This window comes from Phoenix dactylifera, unplaced genomic scaffold (genome assembly GCF_009389715.1).
Source record: "Phoenix dactylifera cultivar Barhee BC4 unplaced genomic scaffold, palm_55x_up_171113_PBpolish2nd_filt_p 001278F, whole genome shotgun sequence".
Taxonomy (NCBI): Eukaryota; Viridiplantae; Streptophyta; class Magnoliopsida; order Arecales; family Arecaceae; genus Phoenix; species Phoenix dactylifera.
Genome location: NW_024068611.1, coordinates 60,019 through 83,286, shown reverse-complemented (window position 1 = coordinate 83,286; position 23,268 = coordinate 60,019). Strand labels below are relative to the sequence as shown.

At 48.0% G+C, this 23,268-nt stretch overlaps 1 protein-coding gene across 1 annotated transcript; it reads right to left on the bottom strand.

The window, feature by feature from the left end:
• Positions 1–244: 244 nt before the first annotated feature.
• LOC120103884 (disease resistance protein RGA2-like) lies at positions 245–2,481 on the bottom strand. The gene is made up of 2 exons (XM_039121916.1): positions 934–2,481; positions 245–565 (listed from the first exon to the last, which is right to left on the bottom strand). The coding sequence occupies exons 1-2, from the start codon at positions 2,479–2,481 to the stop codon at positions 245–247; spliced, it is 1,869 nt and encodes a 622-aa protein (XP_038977844.1).
• Positions 2,482–23,268: the final 20,787 nt, after the last annotated feature.

Sequence of the window (23,268 nt, the reverse complement as noted above, 5' to 3'; positions counted from 1 at the left end):
TCCCCTTCCGCGGATTGATGACGTGTCTTCTTGTGCTCCTTTGATTCTTCGGCTTATTGCATCTTGGACGTTCATGCTTCGTTCCTTCTTCGATGGGCCTTTCCATACTTGCTCTTGCACTAGATGCATGACACTTGTCATGGTTTGCTTTCTTTGGGAATTTTTCCATGTTTGTTTCCTTGCTTGTGCACGGATGCTTGCCACTTGACCGTTGACTAATTTAGTTTTCAAAATTTTAAAATATTTAATTTAATTCAACAGATGTCTCTGCCATCCACCTTGGGAACTCATAGCCGAAGTAACCCCAGATCCTCAGTTCTTCCAGGCAGCGTGGAGGGTGGAGCTCTTCAAACACCTCCTCGATTCTCTTCATCTCGTCCTCAGTGGGTTGAAGGTCTAGCGTGCAACTTAGCCCGAGTGTTGTAAGCTTGGATTTGTTTCTAATTTCGGCTGCTTTTGCCTCGAAGCTGCTGGATATGCACTCCAACTTATTGATTGAGAGATCCATGAGACGCGAGAGAGATCTTAATTCTTCCATCGTGTAGTATTCCTCTGTCCGGTTGCTCTGCAGCATAAATCCACGCAGTAGTTGAAGATTTTGAAGCCTTCCTAGCCCTGCCGGCATCCCAACCACCTCCGTCCGGATATTCAAGTACCGTAGATTTGTGAGATTCCCTATGCTTTCCGGTATCACGCTTATTTGAGACCATGAGATATTTAGGAACCTCAGGTGTATGAGGTTACCCAAAGAATCTGGCAACCTTTGAATTTTCGGGCCAGTGATATCCAACACTTTAAACGAGAAATTTTATTAAAAACAACATCCATTTGAGTCTCAGACATGAGGCTGTTTTGCCATATTAGAGTCCGCAGCGAGTCCTGTTTTACTAACACATCAAAGATTTCCGTTGTTTCACGGTCTCTTACGTATACCTTGCGCAGCTTCATCGGCTCGTTACTGCTGCCTGCTTCATGCCCCTTTCTGAGAAACGAGCTCTCATCTCGTGCCAGATACCGAGCAAGACAGTGCAGGAGGTCATGCATCTGGAATGCCATTTGATCGTCAAGACATGGCTGTAGAAGATTTCGCATTATCAGCTCTCTGCAGTACTCTTCTGCTGTCTCTTCCATAGTCGAACTCCCCTCAGCTTTCACAAATCCCTCAGCAATCCAAAGTGCAGTAATATCCTTCTTAAGGATTCTATAGTCTTCAGGAAACAATGAGCAGTATATAAAACATTGCTTTAGACAGCTGGGTAGATCTTGGTATAATGCTCCCTTAATCTCCTCAGGAAGCCCGGATGTGGACCATGCAGTGCTTTCAAAAACTCCATTCCAAGCTCTCCTGGTCTTCTCCTTCGTGCATAGCACCCCTGCAACCATTTTGATGGCTAGAGGTAGGCCATCACATTTCTCAACAATCTTCATCCCTATGTCCTTGAGATGCTGGATCTCTCCCTCCTCTCCTGTCAAGACCACCTTCTTGCAGAGCAATGACCAACTATCCTCTGAAGACAGTTTGTGGACGTGATGGGTGTGCACTGCCATCATCTGCTTTGTGATCTGTTCATTTCTTGTAGTGACAAGGATCCTACTGCCAGCAGCACAACTTTTTAACGTGTTACATAACAAGTCACACCAAACCTTTGCAGTCCAAATGTCATCAAGAACAAGAAACACCTTCTTACCCCCAAGACTGCTCTCGACTTTGGGCTCAAGCGAGGACCTACTTTGCTCTTGGGCCTCACCGGAGATATCTTTCAGCAAATTTATGTCATCAAACTCTTGCGATACACACACCCACTTCTTCACTGAGAACTCCTCCTGAATCCTCTGGTCATTATATATCCTTTGAGCAAGTGTGGTCTTGCCAATTCCACCTGCACCCACAATTGCAAAAACAAGAATGTTTCTCCGTCCGTCATCCTTAATTAGCGAATCAACCAAGCTCTGAGTGTGCTCTTCAATTTTAGATCCTACAATATCAATATCGCCTACAGAAGATGTCATGCGACTACTTGGAGATGTCACTTGCTGCTTGTCATGGGAAGTGAGCTCAAGATTGAGATCGGATCTCAACCTCGAGATGTTCTCAAGCTTCAGATTGAGATCTCTAATTTTCGTGCCAATCTCATGAGCAACCAGAGGCTTTCTGATGCAAGACAGAAGGGGAAAGGGGAAGCATACCGAAGAAGTGGAGGAAGAAGCTTCACTACACTTGTCGGCCTCGATGCGATAGAGGTCGAGGATATCATCAGCATCGTACATGAAATCCTTGAGCTCCTTGAGCCAGTCATCCACGTTCTTATCATTGATCCTCTTCCTCTCGGCATCGGCAAGGACATTGCTGATCTTACGGAGCTTGTTCTGGAGCTTTTTGATCTCGCCAGGCACACCTAAGAGCATGTCAACCTCTTTCTTCGCCGACTCGACCAGTAGTTCAAAAAAAATGGAGACGAAGGCATCCAATATCATCGCCATCTTCTTCCTAGACTAGTTGGGACTGGGAGAAAAGGAAGAGATTGCTAGATCTGATTGCTCTCACAATGGCTATCAGGGACCAGGTCCGGGAGTCAGTGGAGGACTCTGATATGAGATGAGAGCAAAGGCATTGACTCCATATGCATTGACTCCAATCCGGATTCTCTGTGATACGTGTTTGCACCGCAGAGAGTAGCAGAGTGCTCATGGAGACCGACCACATCATCCATCACGGCGACTGATAGCTGGTCCGGGAGTCGGTAGGAATGAATCTAATACGAGATAAGGGCAACGGCATCGATTCCAACTCCAGTCAGGATCCTTTGCGGCGTGTGTTTGCACAGCAGACAGCTGTGCCGCGCTCGGTCACCGCCACATCATCAACACGGAGATAGATAGCTGATGCGGCGATGGCCGAGAGCTATACGGCAGTGCACCCGCTCTTTCTCGCAATTCAGTAAATCCTCTCCGCACGGTACCGTTGGAAAGAGACAAAGCACCAACTTAATGCTTGCTAGGCTGCTTGCAAAAGAAAGTGTTGCTGGAAATTGGACCCGGGGGCAATCTTCGGTCGAGGAGAGGGAGCGACTGTTAGCCCTCACGGTGGGGCGGCGGTCTGTCGGCGGGCGGCGTCCTCCGTCCGGGGCGGTCGGAGAGAAGGAACAGCAGGTCCTCGTAGCGGGGCGGCGATCCGTTGGCTGGCGGCGTCCTCCGTCCGGGTGCCTGCACACGAACCGGTGGCCGGGTTCTCCGGCGCCGGCCCTCCGACGCTCAAGTCAGGGAGGGGGCAAATAGTGGGGAGAAGGAGATAAACAGTGATTTTTGGGTGTATGAATGTTCCAATCCCCTCTTGAGAGGCCAAGGCTCCCTTTTATATGCGGGGGTCGGTTTACCTGTGATGTAACAGGGCGAGGCCGTAGTACGGCTTGGCATGTTGTTCAGGTCGGCGCTCGGTCAGGCGAATCATTGCACTGATGTCGGCGGTATGGCCGAGATCAGAGACTTATCATAGTCGACTAGACCCTGCTGGGTCGATTTGCCGTGGAGAGCTGGGGATCCGTAGATGTCAGGAGCCATGCGCATTTATTGTGGAGTAAGTCGGAGATCCGCATTTATTATGGAGTAAGCCGGAGATCCGCATTTATTGTTGAGTGTGCCGGAAGATTACAGCGGCCATGCGCAATAAATGCCGGAGGGGTGTTAGAGTACGGTCCTCGGACATCGGGGTTTCTCTTAGGTCGGAGGTTTCGGGGTCGGTCGTCTTGTGGCCGAGCGTTCCGAGGTCGGACGCTGACTTCGGCTGTCCGGGGTCGGAGGTTGTACGGCTTCTTAGGGGCATTTATGTCATTTGGGGGGAAACTTTATTCCCCCCAACACTACCCCCGACTTCCGAGTTCGAGCGGCTTGTGGGACTCGGACGTGGGAAGTAAAGTCTGTCACTAAGGTTGGGGGGGAGGTCTCGCCCGCCCCCTTGTGCTTTCCGGAGCTTTCATGGTGAGATATGCGCCCTTTGGCGTCTCGAGGCTGCTTTATTCGGTGAGCTAATGACAAGGAGGGCGTCTAGTTGGGTGTACCTCTTGCATTCTCGGGGTCATGCTTCGCATGGTGGAGTAGGTCGCTTCCCTTCCTCGTCGACCTCCGGAGTCATTTTTGACTTGTAAAAGGGGCTCGGGCTTCCCATGGACCCGGCGACTCCTGCCGGAGTTGAGAGGATCTGGGGAGGCTCTGTTGATTTGTAGCCCTTTTTGAGATCGAGGGGGCTTAAGACCCTATGGTCGGACCTCGGAGCACCTCAACCTTGGTCGAGGGATCTCACGTCAGGTCGGCGGGTTCGTGGACGCTTTGCTGACCTGTGATACCTCCCGAGGTCGAGGGAGTCTGGTTCTCTACGATCGACCCTCGGGGCATCCCGACCTTAGTCGAGGGATCGTTCGTCAGGTCGGCTGGTCTGGGCACGCTCTACCGACCGGCGACGCTTCCCGAGGTCGAGGGAGTCTGGTTCTCTACGGTCGACCCTCGGGGCATCCCGACCTTAGTCGAGGGATCGCTCGCTTCGGGGATCGGGGATCGTCGACCGCTCCCGGGGGTCCACTTTGTGGCGCCCCGGGTGGAGCCACCCTTTCCACCCCTCACGGTGCCTTCCCGAGGTCGAGGGAGTCTGGTTCTCTACGGTCGACCCTCGGGGCATCCCGACCTTAGTCGAGGGATCGTTCGTCAGGTCGGCTGGTCTGGGCACGCTCTACCGACCGGCGACGCTTCCTGAGGTCGAGGGAGTCTGGTTCTCTACGGTCGACCCTCGGGGCATCCCGACCTTAGTCGAGGGATCGCTCGCTTCGGGGATCGGGGATCGTCGACCGCTCCCGGGGGTCCACTTTGTGGCGCCCCGGGTGGAGCCACCCTTTCCACCCCTCACGGCGCCTTCCCGAGGTCGAGGGAGTCTGGTTCTCTACGGTCGACCCTCGGGGCATCCCGACCTTAGTCGAGGGATCGCTCGCTTCGGGGATCGGGGATCGTCGACCGCTCCCGGGGGTCCACTTTGTGGCGCCCCGGGTGGAGCCACCCTTTCCACCCCTCACGGCGCCTTCCCGAGGTCGAGGGAGTCTGGTTCTCTACGGTCGACCCTCGGGGCATCCCGACCTTAGTCGAGGGATCGTTCGTCAGGTCGGCTGGTCTGGGCACGCTCTACCGACCGGCGACGCTTCCCGAGGTCGAGGGAGTCTGGTTCTCTACGGTCGACCCTCGGGGCATCCCGACCTTAGTCGAGGGATCGCTCGCTTCGGGGATTGGGGATCGTCGACCGCTCCCGGGGGTCCACTTTGTGGCGCCCCGGGTGGAGCCACCCTTTCCACCCCTCACGGCGCCTTCCCGAGGTCGAGGGAGTCTGGTTCTCTACGGTCGACCCTCGGGGCATCCCGACCTTAGTCGAGGAGGCGCTACGGGGGGCCGCGAAGGTACTACCCCGTTGTTGGTGTTGAGCGCCACGGGGGACTGCGAAGGTACTACCCCGTCTTCCCGAAGTGTCGAGGGGTCTGGGCACGCACTGTCGACACTCGGGGCATCTCGACCTTAGTCGAGGAATCATGCACCAGTCGATGTTTCACCGTCCTGCGATTCTTCCCGAGGTCGAGGGAGTTTGGGACTCTACGGTCGAGCCTCGAGGCATCCCGATTTTCGCCGGAGAATCTGAGGATCACAGACGACCCAATATTAGAAGAGGATTACAGTCATCAAAATGAGAGAAATATTTGCAGAAAAAGGAGCTGAGTCCATTATCCTGATTATCTTGAACCCCTTGGGGTTTCACTGGTAATACATTCGTAAATTCTCGGAGTTCCAGCTTCGTGGGATCAGAGTCCCTTCCAGGGACTTCAATTTGTACGCCCCTGGCCGTTGTACCCGGGTGATTTGATACGGTCCTTCCCAGTTTGGGGCGAGCTTTCCTTGCTCGGTTGGTTGAGAAGCCTCGGCTTTCCTGAGGACGAGGTCCCCTACTTTGAAGAGCTTGGGCTTAACTCTGGAGTTGTAGTATTGGGTCGTTCGCTGTTGATATCTCGCCATGCGCACCCGGGCGACCTCTCTTGTCTCTTCGACGAGGTCCAAATTGCTCCTGAGCTGGGAGGAATTGGTATCGGGGTCGTAATGCTCCACCCTCGGAGAAGGCAAGCCGATCTCCAATGGGATGACGGCCTCAGTGCCGTATGCTAGGTTGAAGGGGGTCTCTCCCGTGGGCAGTCGGAACGTGGTCCGGTATGCCCAAAGGACATTGTACAAGTCCTCGACCCACTGTCCTTTGGACCGATCAAGCCTAGCTTTGAGTCCCTGTAAAATAGTTCGGTTAGTTACCTCAGTTTCCCCGTTTGTCTGGGGATGGGCAACCGAGGTGAAGCGATGATCAATGCCGAGCTCAGAGCAAAACTCCATGAAATGAACATTGTCAAATTGTCGACCATTGTCAGATATAAGGATACGGGGTAGTCCGAATTGGCAGATTATAGACTTCCACACGAAGTCCCGCATCTTTTGCTCGGTGATCCGGGCAACAGGTTCGGCCTCGACCCATTTGGTGAAGTAGTCGATGGAGACGACCAGGAACTTTCTCTGTCCGGTGGCCAGGGGAAAGGGCCCCAGGATGTCGATCCCCCATTGGGCAAACGGCCAGGGGGCGATGATGGAGGTCAGCAGAGCTGAAGGTCGGCGCTGGATATTGGCGTTTCGTTGGCACCGATCGCACTTGCGGACGAAATCTGTTGCGTCCTTCTGGAGTGTGGGCCAGTAGTATCCCTGCCGCAGGATCTTATGGGCCAAGGCTCGACCCCCCAGGTGATTTCCGCAGATCCCTTCATGGACCTCTCGGAGGGCGTAGTCCGCCTCGGAGGGGCGGAGGCATCTGAGAAGGGGAGAAGTAAATGATTGTCGATAGAGTTTATTCTCGTACAAGACATACCGGGGAGCCTGGCGCTTGATTCGGCGAGCCTCCGTCTCGTCATGAGGTAGAGTTCCGTCCTGAAGATAGCAGACGAGCCCGTCGATCCAGCTTGGCTCGGAGTCGATGCACATAGTGGGCTCGGGTTCCTCCGTGCTGGGGACCCGAAGATACTCGAGCGCTGTTCCCTTGGGAAGCTCGCTCATGCGGGAGGTGGCCAGTTTGGATAGCTGGTCTGCCCTGAGGTTTTCCGCTCTGGGAATATACTGAATATTGAAAGAATTCAGGGCAGATGTGAGTTCCCGCACCTTTTGGAGATACTTTTGCATGGATGGCTCTTTAGCTTCAAAATCTCCTTGGACCTGGTTCACCACCAGCTGGGAGTTGCTGAAGGCCGTCAGATCTCCCACTTTTAGTTCTTTCGCCAGCTTGAGCCCGGCGATGAGAGCCTCATACTCGGCCTCATTGTTCGAGGCCGGGAACTCGAGGCGCAGAGCTTGCTCGGCCACCACTCCATCTGGACTGGTGAGGATAAGTCCGGCCCCGCTGCCCCCCGGGGTCGAAGACCCATCCGAGTGCAGGACCCATGGCTGCTTCGGGGTCTCCTCCACGGACTCAGATGGCGGCTCGGGGTCGTCCGGAAGGGTGCACTCCACGATGAAGTCGGCGAGTATCTGAGCTTTGATAGCCGGCCTGGGCCGATATTCTAGGTCGAATTCCTCGAGCTCGACCGCCCATTTGGCGATCCTCCCCGCACGATCCGACCTCTGCAATATCTGCTTCATAGGCTGGTCGGTTAATATAGCTATCGTGTGGGCTTGGAAGTAAGGCCTGAGTCTCCGAGCCGAGATGATGAGAGCGAAGATGGTCTTCTCAAGTTTAGAATATCGGGTCTCAGCATCCCTGAGGACCCGGCTGGTGTAATAGACCGGCTTTTGGAGCTTGTCTTCTTCCCGGACGAGGACCGAGCTTACTGCAGCTGGGGAGACGGCCAGATATAAGTAAAGAATTTCGCCCTTCTGGGGCTTGGTGAGCAGCGGGGGAGAGGCCAGAAGGCTCCGAAGCTCTTCAAAGGCTTGCTGGCATTCTTCTGTCCACCGGAAGTCTTTCGGCCGTTTGAGGCTCTTGAAGAAGGGGAGGCAACGCTCGGCTGATCGAGAAACAAACCTTCCCAGGGCGGCTACCCGCCCGCGAGCCGCTGCACCTCCTTAACTGTCTTTGGAGGCGACATCTCTTGCAGTGCCTGGATTTTCTCCGGGTTGGCTTCAATTCCGCGTTGGGTCACTATGAAACCCAGGAACTTGCCCGAGGTGACCCCGAACGCGCACTTCGCCGGATTGAGTTTCATTTGGTATTTTCTGAGCTTGGCGAATGTCTCGTTGAGATCGGCTATGTGGTGTTCCGCCGCTTGGCTCTTTACCAGCATGTCGTCCACATAGACTTCCATGTTCCGGCCGATCTGGTCTTTAAAGATTTGGCTGACCAGTCTCTGATAGGTGGCCCCAGCGTTTTTCAGGCCAAAGGGCATCACCTTGTAGCAGTAGGTGCCCTTGTCGGTGATGAAGGTCGTCTTCTCCTCGTCTTCTGGCGCCATTCGGATTTGGTTGTATCCTGAAAAGGCGTCCATAAAAGTTAGCAGTTGGTGTCCTGAAGTGGAGTCGACGAGCTGGTCGATGCTCGGGAGAGGGAAGCTGTCTTTTGGGCAGGCCTTGTTCAGGTCGGTGTAGTCCACGCACATACGCCATTTTCCGTTGGCCTTCTTTACGAGGACCACGTTGGCGAGCCAATCCGGGTAGGAGACCTCCCGGATGAAGCCGGCTCCGAGGAGTTTGTCCACCTCCTCGGCCGCAGCTCGTTGTCGCTCAGGGGCGGAGCCTCTTTTCTTCTGCTTTACAGGCCTGCTGGTTGGCCTCACCTGGAGTCGGTGGACCATGACCTCGGGGTCAATTCCTGGCATGTCCGCGGGCGACCAGGCGAAGACGTCAGCGTTGTCCCGCAGGATGCTGACGAGGCGATTCCTCTCATGGGCGCCGAGGCCGGAGCCAACCTGCACGGTTAGCTCGGGAAAATTTTCTTGTAGTGGGATTTGAATAAGGAGCTCACCGGGCTCTACTTGCTTCTTCCAGAGGGTGTCCCTCGCATCGAGGGTTTCTATGGGCAGTGAAGGGCCCATCGGGTGGTCTGGCACCTCGGCTGGTTGCTTTACTGTGTGGGCCGCCATGTAGCATTGCTTGGCGACCAGTTGGTCTCCGCGGACCTCGCCCACTCCTTGGCCGGTGGGGAACCGCATGAGCAAATGGCGAGTTGAAACCACGGCTCGAAGGGCATTTAACCCTGGGCGCCCAAGGATGGCGTTGTAGACCGAGGGCAGACGGACCACCAGGAAGTCCATCCTCACAGTGCTCTACCGGGGGCGAGGCCAACTGTGACAAGGAAGCTAGCCTCACCTTCAACCGGGACCGCATCTCCGGTAAACCCGACCAGCGGGGCATTGATTCTCCGGAGGTGTCCTTCTGTCAACCCCATTTTTTGGTAGGCATGGTAGTACAAAATGTTGGCTGAGCTTCCATTGTCAACTAGGACACGCTTTACATCAAACCTATTTACAATCATTGAGATGACCACAGCGTCATCGTGAGGGGTCTCGACCCCTTCTAAGTCCTCGTCCGAGAACGAGATGACTTCATCAGTGCGTGGGCGCTTCGGGGGTGCTCCCTGGGCGGCTGTTCCTGCCGAGGTCCGCCCAATCATGTTGATGGTGCCGGCGATAGGCCTGTTGCCGCCAGGATTTTCGGTTGGTGCGACATTCTCCGCCGGCCTCCTTTCCTCATGTCGGTTCCTCACGAACCGGTTGAGTACTCCCCGTCTGATGAGCGCTTCTATCTCGTCCCGGAGTTGGAAGCAGTCCTCCGTGTCATGCCCGCGATCTCGGTGGAAGCGGCAGTACTTCCTGGAATTTCGGGGAAATCCCGTGTCTCGCATAGGAGGCGGGGGTCGGAAGAAGTCCCGACCCTCAATTTTCATCAGGATCTCGGCCCGAGGAGCATTGACGGGTGTATAGTTCTCGTACCTCGCCTGGTACGTCCGGGGCCGTGGTGGAGACCTCGGACGAGGAGGTGTCCTCTGCTGAGGTCGCCCCTGCTGACGGGGCGGGCTCCTCAGTCTGGGGAGATTCTTCTCTCGGCGGGGAGACCGGCTCCTTTGTCGACCGCGCTCCTCGCGGCGCTTCTTCCGCTTCTTCGAGGTGGGCTCGATTGCCCCCCGCCTGGAGGCGACTGCCTCCTCGGCCTTGGCGTACTTCCGGGCTCGGGCCAGCATTTCGGTGAAGTCGGCCGGGAAGCTCTTCTCGATGGAGAAGAGGAATCGGTAGGAGCGGACCCCAGTCTTCAGAGCCGACATGGCTATCGACTGGTCTAGCTCGCGAACCTCCCATGTGGCGGCGGTAAAGCGGTCCAGGTACTCTTTGAGGGACTCCCCCTCCTCCTGCTTGATGTCCAGGAGGGAGTCTGATGTCCGTCGCTGGCGCCGGCTGGCAGCAAAGTTGGTGGCGAACTGCCTGCCGAGCTGCTCAAAAGAGGACACCGTGTTCGGCTTCAGACCAGAGAACCAAAGCCGAGCGGTCCCTCGGAGGGTTGCTGGGAAGGCCTTGCAGAGTATAGCCTCCGAGGACCCTTGTAGGGCCATGAGGGCCCGATAACTCTCCAAGTGGTCGAGGGGGTCGGTGATTCCGCTGTAGGGCTCCACCTGGGGCATTTTGAACCTCGCGGGAACTGGCTCGTCCTCGATCTGGCGGGAGAAGGGGGACTTGGTAGTGAACTCAAAGTCCCCTTCCTGTCTTGCCTTCTTGCTGTGGAGTGCCGCAATCTGGCGCTCCAGATGCTCGACTTTTCGGTCGAGCTCCCCCACCCGTGGGATTGTCGCTGTGGTTTGCGCCAGCTCACGGTGATCCGGGGCTGACTCCGCCTCAGAAAGTTGGGGTCTCCGGTCGAAACCTTCTCCCGGTAACTCTCTCCGGGGAGAAGCTCGTTCTCCATTGTTGGCTCTGGAGGAGCCATGCAAATTTTGGCTGGGGAGAACCGGGCCGTTGGGGAGACACTCCGGCGGGGCCTGGGCCTGCGCGGGAAGTGCCGGTAAAGCCTCCACGCGCCGCAGGCCCTGAACGGCGGCGGCCAGGGCCTGGACTTGCTGTGCCAGGGCATTGAACTGTTCCGGCTGGACCTGAGGAGCTGGGTCAGCCGGAGTTGGAGAATTCTGGACGGAGTGTCCAGGACTTTGCGGGGGACGCCGGGAGACGTTAGAGGCTCCCTTACTTCTCAACTTCATGACTGCTACTCGGGCCCTTCCTCTAGCGCCAACTGTTGCTGGAAATTGGACCCGGGGGCAATCTTCGGTCGAGGAGAGGGAGCGACTGTTAGTCCTCACGGCGGGGCGGCGGTCTGTCGGCGGGCGGCGTCCTCCGTCCGGGGCGGTCGGAGAGAAGGAACAGCAGGTCCTCGCAGCGGGGCGGCGATCCGTTGGCTGGCGGCGTCCTCCGTCCGGGTGCCTGCACACGAACCGGTGGCCGGGTTCTCCGGCGCCGGCCCTCCGACGCTCAAGTCAGGGAGGGGGCAAATAGTGGGGAGAAGGAGATAAACAGTGATTTTTGGGTGTATGAATGTTCCAATCCCCTCTTGAGAGGCCAAGGCTCCCTTTTATATGCGGGGGTCGGTTTACCTGTGATGTAACAGGGCGAGGCCGTAGTACGGCTTGGCATGTTGTTCAGGTCGGCGCTCGGTCAGGCGAATCATTGCACTGATGTCGGCGGTATGGCCGAGATCAGAGACTTATCATAGTCGACTAGACCCTGCTGGGTCGATTTGCCGTGGAGAGCTGGGGATCCGTAGATGTCAGGAGCCATGCGCATTTATTGTGGAGTAAGTCGGAGATCCGCATTTATTATGGAGTAAGCCGGAGATCCGCATTTATTGTTGAGTGTGCCGGAAGATTACAGCGGCCATGCGCAATAAATGCCGGAGGGGTGTTAGAGTACGGTCCTCGGACATCGGGGTTTCTCTTAGGTCGGAGGTTTCGGGGTCGGTCGTCTTGTGGCCGAGCGTTCCGAGGTCGGACGCTGACTTCGGCTGTTCGGGGTCGGAGGTTGTACGGCTTCTTAGGGGCATTTATGTCATTTGGGGGGAAACTTTATTCCCCCCAACAGAAAGGAAAAAAAAAAAAGGAATCCCATGCTTTCCCGATCGTGCATGCTCATAGAGAGAACGAAGCCACGAATTGTATGGCCTCATATATAGCTGACCATTCCAGAAAGAAAGGCTCTATAGGTTGGAAAAATGTAGCATCCCAGAGCGATTCGAAACTTGCTATTTTTTAACTTTTTTTTGGATGTATCCACACTAGAAGTTTATAAGCTATCCACCTTAACAAGAACAAAAAAGAAGAATCCCACAAGTTGTTGTGGCTTCTATGATTAAAGCTATAAACACATGAGAGATCCATATGATCATCCTTATATGATACATCAAGAAGAAATAATTTAATTTATCTTAGTTGGTTGCCGGTGTCTATCACATCAGAACATTCTGGAGGCCTGATTTGCCGTAGGCAAATTACTATTGCTGGAGGATAGCTAGGTGACGAAGATGCCTATTAGTCGACTGCCGACTATGGTAAATACGACTAGGTTAGCTGGACAGAGGGTCAGTAACCTGCTTGATCGATCCTGAGGGGGTAGCTGGAGTGAGGGATTGATTCGAGAGGTCTTTGGGGAGCATTTAGCAGAGCGGATCTTGGCCTTTCCTACTCCATCTCGGGAGGAGGCCAATAGATAGTATGGGTGCTGACAGGGTGATCCCCAAAGACAAGTCCAAAGGTGGAATGTTTTCTTCGGTTCACTTTTTTTTTTGAAAAAAAAAAAATCTTCACCAATTTCCTTACTAATTAGAAAGCATTGCTTATTGATATGATTCTCTTTTTCTTGCATAATTTTTTTCTCCTTTTAGAAATCAATGAAATATTAAAATGAATTAATGAACTAAAACGGTTTCCTATTTAAATGGGTTTTCCTTGCATGGATGGGTTATCAAAATGAAATAGAAGGAAACATGCTTAAATTAGTCTTTCTTAACTAGATAGGTTATTTAAATGAAACAGACTGGAATATGCGTAGATGTGATATGTGCCCGGATTGGTTTTTTCTTACTTGGAAAGGTAACTAAATAAAACAGAATGGTATATGCTTAGAAGAGTTTTTTCTTGTTTACATGGGTTATTAGTTTATACTTTTGTGGTATTGATACATGTAATTAATTCCATACTCTTATGTACATGTCTTCTTATTTTACGCTTGATTGAGTGATTCATACAACACATAAGTGCACTACTGCAATCTGTTTAATGCTTTAAATTCTGATACAATTCAATTTCAGCTTAAAACTATTGGGCGTACACAGGTTATGATCCTAGTAACTCAAAACACGGATGAATCATGTAAAATGACTTTTTCTGATTTCATTTTTCTTAATTTCCTTTTTTTTGGATTTTTCTCACTGTTTTTGGCTGAAACTCTGAAACTCAGAGTAGAGCCACTGAACCGCCAAAACAAAAAATCTACTCAGGAGACCGAAACTGAAACCAAGGTTCAGAACCTTGGCTACCAAGCTTTTCTTTCTCCTGAGTCCTGACAAGCATAACATTTGGTGCAGCAAAAGTTCTCTTACATGGGCTTCCTTTAATCTTCATTACATATGCCCTTGGTATGTCAGAGTCTAACACTTTATCCTCCGTTGGTAGAAATACCAAGCTTGCAAATTTCATTTCTTACTTCCCTACTTTTAGTTTCCGCCACCGTTAAGATTCTTGTCACCAGAAGAGACATCTTTGTATACTACATATTGCGGAACATGTATGCTCACTGTAAGTTCTCTTGTTATTTTCAAAGTCAAAAGGTTGGATAAAATGAATCAGATCAGCAAGCTGTTGTCATGTCCTAATCATAGTTCTCTTTGATATTTCATTACCATCACAACTACTATGCACGATAAGCTTTTTCAGCATTTAGCATCAAACCCACATATCTCCCATAGCCATATGGCTAATTATTCATTCAAGGAAGCGCTATATACAAATGTCCAGTATGTCCTATGAAAAAACCTACAACCACCAGAACTGACATATCAATGACCCCAACTTGTCACTTCAACCATGATATGCCTAGGGCAGATGAGCTTTTTTTTGTGTAGCTCGCACTTTTCCACCATGACTGTCATGCTGTAAGCTTCATCAATAGCAACAACCATCTAGCTGTAACATACTTTATGTTACTGATGACATTTCCACCATTAGTCATTTAAACCCATATTTGTAATGTCAATTTGAGACGATTTCTACTAATTTTTCAATCCTGAGGTTGCCCTCCCTCCCAAAAATGGTATTTATCTCAACAGATTGTACCTCTAACCTAATCAATTGCCCAATATCTCCACTGTGATTAAACTGACAAAAATTCTTCAGAAGCATCATTCTACAAACAGGACGAGTCATTTTCAAACCCAATAAATGCTCTCAAATTTATAGGTGCTCTTTGCTATCTGATGATCCCTGAACCAGTAATAGTATTTGCAATGCCAGTGGTTAGCCAATTTCCAGGGACCCTTGATCTATGCATTGCCATCTTGGCATAATTTCACACGACAATCTATCCTTCATTGTTTTCCTCTTCCACTTCCAAAGTAGAGCTCTGAAGCCATGAGTAATGCTAGTTCAAATGGTAATCATGCCAACTGGTATTATACAGGTTATGGGTAGGTTTTTTTTCAACCTTGGAGATTTCTTCTTGCTCTAGGAGTAGGAAACAGTATCCTCCAGGCCAAGCACAAACGCTCAAAAAAGAACATGTTGATGGCATTAAGAAGGAATCCATCGGAATCCTGGTTTGTGGTTGTCGTGGCGAGCTCATCTCCAGTAACTGCAAAGCAGCAGCAATGTTTGCTTCCCTTATCACGGTTAGAGGGTTCCCTTTGTTGCCATTTGGCTGTAATTTCCAGATTGCTGGGTTCCCTAGTAAAAAGGCCAATATGTGTCTGAAAAGAAACAATGACACAGAATGTTTACAGTATGTTTTTTTGTTTTCTTCTGAGAAAATCCGCAGGAGTGTGAAATTGAATCATTATAGAGGATTAAAGAGTAGCAGATTACAAACAACAGAGCAATACAATACTTTCTAAACCTCCAATATGAATCAACTTTACAGCAAATAAATCTTAAAATTCATTAGTTTAATCCTAATGCTTGTATGATACACATGAATATGTCTACAGAGATGAAGCAGGGAAACCAGAAATAATCAACATCCACCATCAAGATGGTTAGTTTGACATTCGCCCTATTTTTGGGTGGAAGATATTTATATTCATGTAGTAGTTGTTATGAAAGAGGAATGAAAATTGAGGGCATAGGCACATGCTAGGTTGGATGTACTATCATGTAGTAATATTTACTTGGTAAGTGAACCATAATTTTTTGGGAATATTTAAAACCGACCAGATCAGTCTAAAACTAAAAGATAGGACCGCAAAAGCACTACAATTGAAACTAGTAGAACAAAAGAAGATGGTCCCTAGCTTTTATACCAAGAAAATTCTGTCTGCAGCTACAATTTGCTGCTACAAAACAATCAAAGGTAGAAAATCTGATTCTTATGCATAAGCAAATGTAGTTTTCACATCTAGAAGTAATCATATATACCTTCTTGATATTCACTCAATTAGAAGTTGTACAATGAGCATGAGACTAGGAATACCATGTGGTGAGATTAGTTATTTAAAATTGTAAACTGATGATACTCCAGCTTTTGAGAGAAAGGGAGGGAGGCCCACCTGCACTACGATTTTCTAGGCCACAGTACCTGGGCATGCACAATTCAAGATTCAAACTCAGAACCTCTGGTTGTAAAGTGAAGGGTTATGAACACTGGGCAAGCCTCACCTTATGAGCTGATTGTAATATCTGGGCCCAAAAATCAACCGGGCCTAATACTTCTTTTTGGGCCCCTATTAGAGCCAGTGGGCATTTGGAGGCTGCCACCTCATCCTTAGGAGGAGGGGCAGCTGTCAATAGAAGGAAGGTGCTGCTGCCAGGTGTTAACACGCCTAAAAGCTCTCGACACGTCCCTTAGAACCTGCTACGCCTTCCTTCCTCCCGGCACTCTCCCTCCCAAATTCGGAAGCTGCCCAGATCTCGGCACCCCGTCGGCCGGACATCTACGCCGACATCCCCGCCGTAGTAGCTGACCTCCGATGGTCGCCGGAGCCTCTCCTCACCCTGCTTCATCATCGGCACCCGCTGCTTTAGTTAGTGAGGTAACATCCACCCACTTCCCCGTCCCTGCCTTCATCTTCCCTATTTTCAAAATAAAACAGAGGAGGGACTCCACGGATCTCGGCTGCAGCCGTTACCGGCTCTCGGGCGGGGACGGCAGTCGGGCCAGAGTCCCGTTTCCCTCCTTGCCTTCAGTGGGGCAGAGGACCTCAGTGAGGAGAAGAAGGGAAACGGAAAGAAAAGAAGCAAAGAAGAAGAAAAAGAAGAAAAGAGGAAGAGGGGACTCACAGGGGTGACGTCGCGTGCGGCGGCGGCCGGCTTCGGCTGCGAACGACGCTGACACGGGCGTCGGTCGTGGGCCAGCCGAGGATGCCGCCGGCACGGGCGTCAGCTGCAGGTCGGCCGAGGGCACCGTCGGCTGTGGCCGACCTCTCCCGAACTCACTGCCTCCCTTCACAGGAGAAGAAAGGGGGAAAGAAAAGAGGGATCGAGAGAGAAGGAAGGAAAGAGAGGAGGAGAGGAAGCTCTGGGAAGAAGAAAAGAAATAGAGAAGAAAAGAGGAAGAGGGGACTCATCATCTCGTCGTCGTGTGCGGCGGCCGCCGGCTTCGGCCGCGAGCACCGTCGACATGAGCGTCGACCGTAGGCGCGGCCGAGAGCGCTGCAGGCTCGGCCGGGGATGCCGCGGGGCCTGGCCGCGGACGCCGCCAGTCGTGGCTCGGCCCCCTCCCGCTCGTCGTCCTCCCTTCCGCTCGCCGTCCTCCCTTCGTCGGAGAAGAGAGGAGGAGAAAGGGTGAAAGAGATGAAGGGAGAAGAAGAAGCTTCGGGAAGGAGAGGAAAAGAAAAAGGAGAAGAGAAGAAAAGGAAAGAAAAAGGGAAAGAAAAAAGGAAAAGAAAAGAAAAAGAAGGAAAAGAGAAGAAAAGGAAAAAAAAATGAAATGAAATGGGTTTAGCCAAATTTGACTACCCAAGCCCAATTAGACTGGGCTAAGTCTGAATCCGAGCTCAATCATATTGGGCTAAGTCTGGACGAGCCTAAACTATAAATTGGGTTAAATCCGAGCTAAATTAAGTTAAATTGAAATGGGTCCGAACCCAATTAAGCTGAGTTGGTCTCGGCAGACCTAATTGATTGTGAATCAGGCCCAATTCAAGCCCAATTCAACTGACAGAAGGTCGAATTGACATTGGGCTAACCTTGACTCAGGCCCAAATGAGCCACATTGACCAAATCAGAGGATCCAATTGGCTAGAAAAGGTTGTACCCAATTATAAACGAGGCCCAATCCTTTAGTTAAAAACCCAATCAACCCATGTGGACCCAATCTGGTTTTAAATCGAACCCCAAAGGCTTCAAATTGGACTTGGGCTAAATCCTTGGATGGGATCCAAGCAAGTGAGTTCATAGTATGATGAACTAAGAAATTATATAAAAATAATGAGGGAATAATGTGATCCCTATGTTGTTGTTTTAGGTGATTAAGGATTTATCACCTGGACTTGAGAAATTTGGAAAGCGAATTAAGGTAAGTAATCTATTTTAATCTTATTATGGATCATATGAGTATTATGTTTATTAAGATTTTAAAGTGTTATTCGTGTATACGTTTCATGAATGGATGTACTATAAAAAGTAAGTAATCTATTTTAATCTTATTATGGATCATATGAGTGTTATGTTTATTAAGATTTTAAAGTGTTATTCGTGTATACATTTCATGAATGGATGTATTATAAAAAGTAAGTAATCTATTTTAATCTTATTATGGATCATATGAGTATTATGTTTATTAAGATTTTAAAGTGTTATTCGTGTATACATTTCATGAATGGATGTATTATAAAAAGTAAGTAATCTATTTTAATCTTATTATGGATCATATGAGTATTATGTTTATTAAGATTTTAAAGTGTTATTCGTGTATACATTTCATGAATGGATTGTTAGATGTATGCCCTAGAAGCCAATCTGGCGGACACATTATTAATTCTAGGACATAAATTTGTACTTGACTTTATTATTATTGAATAATAAATGGGCATCTTTTTCATTCATATTGTTTATGTGTCTATGAATCGTCCAAGGAATTAATAAGATGATGATACATATTCTCAAGAGTTGAGAATTTGAGCCATGTATCATTGGTGATTAATTTCTAAATGCTCCTGATCAATGGATCATCACGAGGACGGTGATCGATCCGATCAGTGCACAGATCACTTTTCTTCTGGATGGACGAGACTCGAGTCCACAGTGTAGGGACACTGAAGTGATAGTGCAGGTGCTTGTTAGAGAACAAGGGTACTGAGCGTGACCAAGACAAGAAGTCACTTGGATGTCTATCCACTCGTCAGTGACTTACTTGATGTTGCAGTAGTGTGACTGGTCCTTTGACCTACGGTGCTTCGGCTACTCACAGTGAGGTTATTGTAGTTTGACTGCACATATACATGGTCTCTAGTCATATGGATCCTTGTAGTGTAGATTGGCTGCAGTAAGTTCACTGTAGGAGTAGGGTATGCACTTACATGGAATCTATCGACCTTGATAGAAGAGGAGTGATCCTATGTGATTTGTTAGACTGAGTTCTAAGACCTTGGCCAGGGCAGAAATATAAAGTGGAGAAAGAGTTTTTTACTATCGAACTCAAGTCAAATAAATCTAGACATATGACAGACGACGGAGTTTGACGAGTTATCCATGACCTCCGGTCTGTAGGGATCCACGATAGAAGGACTGTATCATACGATAACTGCACCTAGAGGTTCATCATTCTATTCTGCTGGGTGGCTACTACATACTGCTAGGTGTCACTGGTGGATGGTGAGACTCACAGGGATCATCTTGATGGTCGATAAACCCTGATGAGTTGAGTTGAAATTGTTTCAACCCATTGAAAGAAGTTTTCAATGATATTGTGATAGAGATCACAATATATCTCACTACCAATCAGAATGGAACCTATGGGGTCACACACATTAGAGGTATTGACCGATCCAATGGTTGAATGTGATTAGGAATCACAAATAATCAATTTAGATTGATAAATGAAAACCCGCTAAGAGTTAGTGGTTAGAAGAAGAATTAATTGCAATCGGATTGTAATTTAATTTAATTAATTGGATTTAATTAATTGGACTTGATCATGAGTCCTACTTGGAGTGGAAATCATGGAGTCCTAATTGGATTAGGATTTCAAATTAAATTAGAGTCCTACTTGGAATAGGATTTCTAATGTCCTAATTGTCTTAGGGCTGAAATTTGAACAAGTCCTGATTAGATTAGGATTTTCTTAAGTCCTAATTAATTTTAAATTTAATCTAATTAATTTCATGACTCCTAATTGGATTAGGATTGAAGAGTTCAATAGAGTCATGGTTCAATTAAGTCCTAATTAGATTAGGATTGGGAGGAAATTGAAATAGGTCCATACAAGTCCTATTTTGACTAGGATTGGACTCATGCACTAGACCCAAATTAAATCACCCATTAATTTGATTAAGTGGCAGATTTAAATGGATAAGAGGGAGGGGAATATGCCCCTCCCTTTGAGCTATGCGTGGGAGAAAAAGGAGGGGCACATGCCCCTCCTAGGTGGCATGAAATAGAGATAAGGATGAGCTCCTAAAAAATAGGAGCTCATCTTTATCCCTTTGCAATTAAAAAGGGAGCATGGAATTTCGGCCAAAATGAATGTTTTTCTCCTCATTCCAGCCGTGAGCACCCTCCTCCATCTTCCTCCTTTGAGCCACAATCAAGAGAAGAAAAAGAAAAGCTTGGGACGCCCTCTTCCTTCTTCATCTTGGTTCCAAAAAGGAAGAAAAAGAGAAAGGCTACGGGTCTTGTTTTCTTCTTCCTAAATCCATCCTTCTTCTTCCTCCTCTCAAGCCAATCAAAGGTTGATTCAAAGAAGAGGACTTCAGCCATCCATAGCCATCTCTGCAAGGGAGCTAGCACCCCGGTGAGATCCAAAGGCTTCGATCGAGTCAGTACTTCGTGTGGATACCTGTAGAGGCCGGACGCGTGTGCGGCTTCCACTGAGCCTTGATCAAATACCATGTAAATCAGATTTGCGGAGACCATCTACCCGCACAAGGTGAAGATCTGATCTTCTTAATGATTTTAAAATGGTTTAAAATAATTTAATTCTAATCTATCTACAAACGAATGGTTTTAAAATACGTTCATGCGATGAACGGATCCCGCATATGTTTTTCCGCTGCAATCTGAAAATTATTTCGAATTTTCATGGCATATGTGGGATGCTAACATGGATGTATTATAAAAAGTAAGTAATCTATTTTAATCTTATTATAGATCATATGAGTATTATGTTTATTAAGATTTTAAAGTGTTATTCGTGTATACATTTCATGAATGGATGTATTATAAAAAGTAAGTAATCTATTTTAATCTTATTATGGATCATATGAGTATTATGTTTATTAAGATTTTAAAGTGTTATTCGTGTATACATTTCATGAATGGATGTATTATAAAAAGTAAGTAATCTATTTTAATCTTATTATGGATCATATGAGTATTATGTTTATTAAGATTTTAAAGTGTTATTCGTGTATACATTTCATGAATGGATGTATTATAAAAAGTAAGTAATCTATTTTAATCTTATTGTGGATCATATGAGTATTATGTTTATTAAGATTTTAAAGTGTTATTCGTGTATACATTTCATGAATGGATGTATTATAAAAAGTAAGTAATCTATTTTAATCTTATTGTGGATCATGTGAGTACTATGTTTATTAAGATTTTAAAGTGTTATTCGTGTATATATTTCATGAATGGATGTATTATAAAAAGTAAGTAATCTATTTTAATCTTATTGTGGATCATACGAGTATTATGTTTATTAAGATTTTAAAGTGTTATTCGCGTATACATTTCATGAATGGATGTATTATAAAAAGTAAGTAATCTATTTTAATCTTATTGTGGATCATGTGAGTACTATGTTTATTAAGATTTTAAAGTGTTATTCGTGTATATATTTCATGAATGGGTGTATTATAAGAAGTAAGTAACCTGTCCTAATCTTTTATGGATCACGCATGAAATTTAACCCGTTATACTTGTATTGTAGGTCATGTACCCTAAATTATAAGCTATGAACGGTGAATGTATATGGCATGCTTTAGTTATACAAGTTATGATTATATGTGCTTTATGATTTTCCTTATGCCTACGAAGCAAGTAGATTACATTATATCCTAAGATATGGATTATGAATCATGTATATGAGTGGCATGTGTTAGCCATATAATTGGTGATTATGCATATATCATGCTTATGTAGATTTCATAATGCATGTAAGATGAATGGAAGTACATGTCATAATTTTTATTAGCATGAGCATAAAGAATGATGATGAATTGCCTCTAGTTATTTGCACATCTTGCAAGGGGTACCTAAGGGTTCTCGATGCTACGGGCCGAATGCAACTGAGCCGGCCTTGCCAGTGGCCGATAATGACTGAACCAGCCCCGCCAGTGGCCGACTAATAACTGAGCAGGCCCCGCCAGTGACCGATAATGAATTCGCCGTAGCATCCATGAGGTACCACCTATAAGAAGTATTGCCCACAAACTCTTAAGAGCTACTGATCGTATGCAACTGAGCCGGCCTTGCCAGTGGCCGAGAATGACTGAGCCAGCCCCGCCAGTGGCCGCCTAATAACTGAGCTAGCCCCGCCAGTGGCCGAGAATGACTTCGCAGTAGCGTCTAAGAGTATGACCGCGGCATGCTGGTGGCACGATTTTCTTTATATATATGCATGTTACAAGATTCCTTGGTAATGTAGGATACTGATTTATTTACTCAGCATGAATATTTTATTATAATGATTTATTGAGTAGTATACATGTCAGCTTCTTAAACCCTGTTAAAATATGTTTAGTATTTTACAGAATCAAGCATATGCTAGTAGATGTGCATGATTTCCCAAGGATAGCATGGTTCAAGTGTATTATGTATTTCATGAAATATGGTGTCATAAACACATTAAAATGATATTTATAGCATGATCACGAACTTAAGGTGCCATTAATCAGTTTTCCAATAACTCATAAAGTATGATTTATGAAAATTATGATTTATGAACTCTCAGATGCTATGCAAGGGCCCCCGCCAGTGGGTATAATAACTCGGCATGCGCATATGGCCCCTGCCAGTGGGTATAATAACTCGGCATGCGCATATGGCCCCCGCTAGTGGGTATAATAACTTGGCTGCACTACTATCTGAGAGTACGAATTTAAAATCTTGGATTAACAGCAAGGTTTTACGTTGCATTTTATGTTTACGAAATATCATGATGGTACATGCATTAATTTACAGCTTGATTTGCATATATATATTGTATATGGAACAATGGACATTTGATGTATATGTTAGCCTCTCAAATCTTGCATAAACATGGTTATTCTTATGTTTGATCCGGTAAGATTATGTATGATTACTTACTGAGCTGTGTAGCTCATACCCGTTCATTTACATTTTTTTTCAGATCTTCACCACTGATAGCTGTCAGAGACACTTTATTGACCCCCTAATGGATTTTGATGAATACAAAACACTAGAGTATAATTTCCTTTATATTGACAAATTACTTGAGCATTTCAGGTGTTTAACTAAGAATATTGTTAAGTATTGTCAAGGCATGTTTCCGTATTTTTCGGTGGATTTATTGAAGATTTTTGTGATGAAGAAAATGGATCAGGGCAGCCGAGATGTCTCCGGCTTGTTCCAGAGACGTCTCCGGTACGCAGAGAAGAAGCTGGGACGTCTGGAGACGTCCCCAGCACTTGCCGAGGCGTCTCGCAGGGTCGGAGTCGACTCCCGGCTTTCTAGAGTCGACTCTCTCAGAGACGGCAGAAAGGCTGTTTTCAAGGGATGCGCACGAGTCGTCTCCGAAGGACGCGGAGCCGACTCTCTCAGGGATTCCAGAGGACCCATTTTTCTTTGAGAAAACGTCGGAGCCATCTCCGATGTCGCGGAGTCGTCCCCACGCATAAAGCACAAAAATCTCGAGA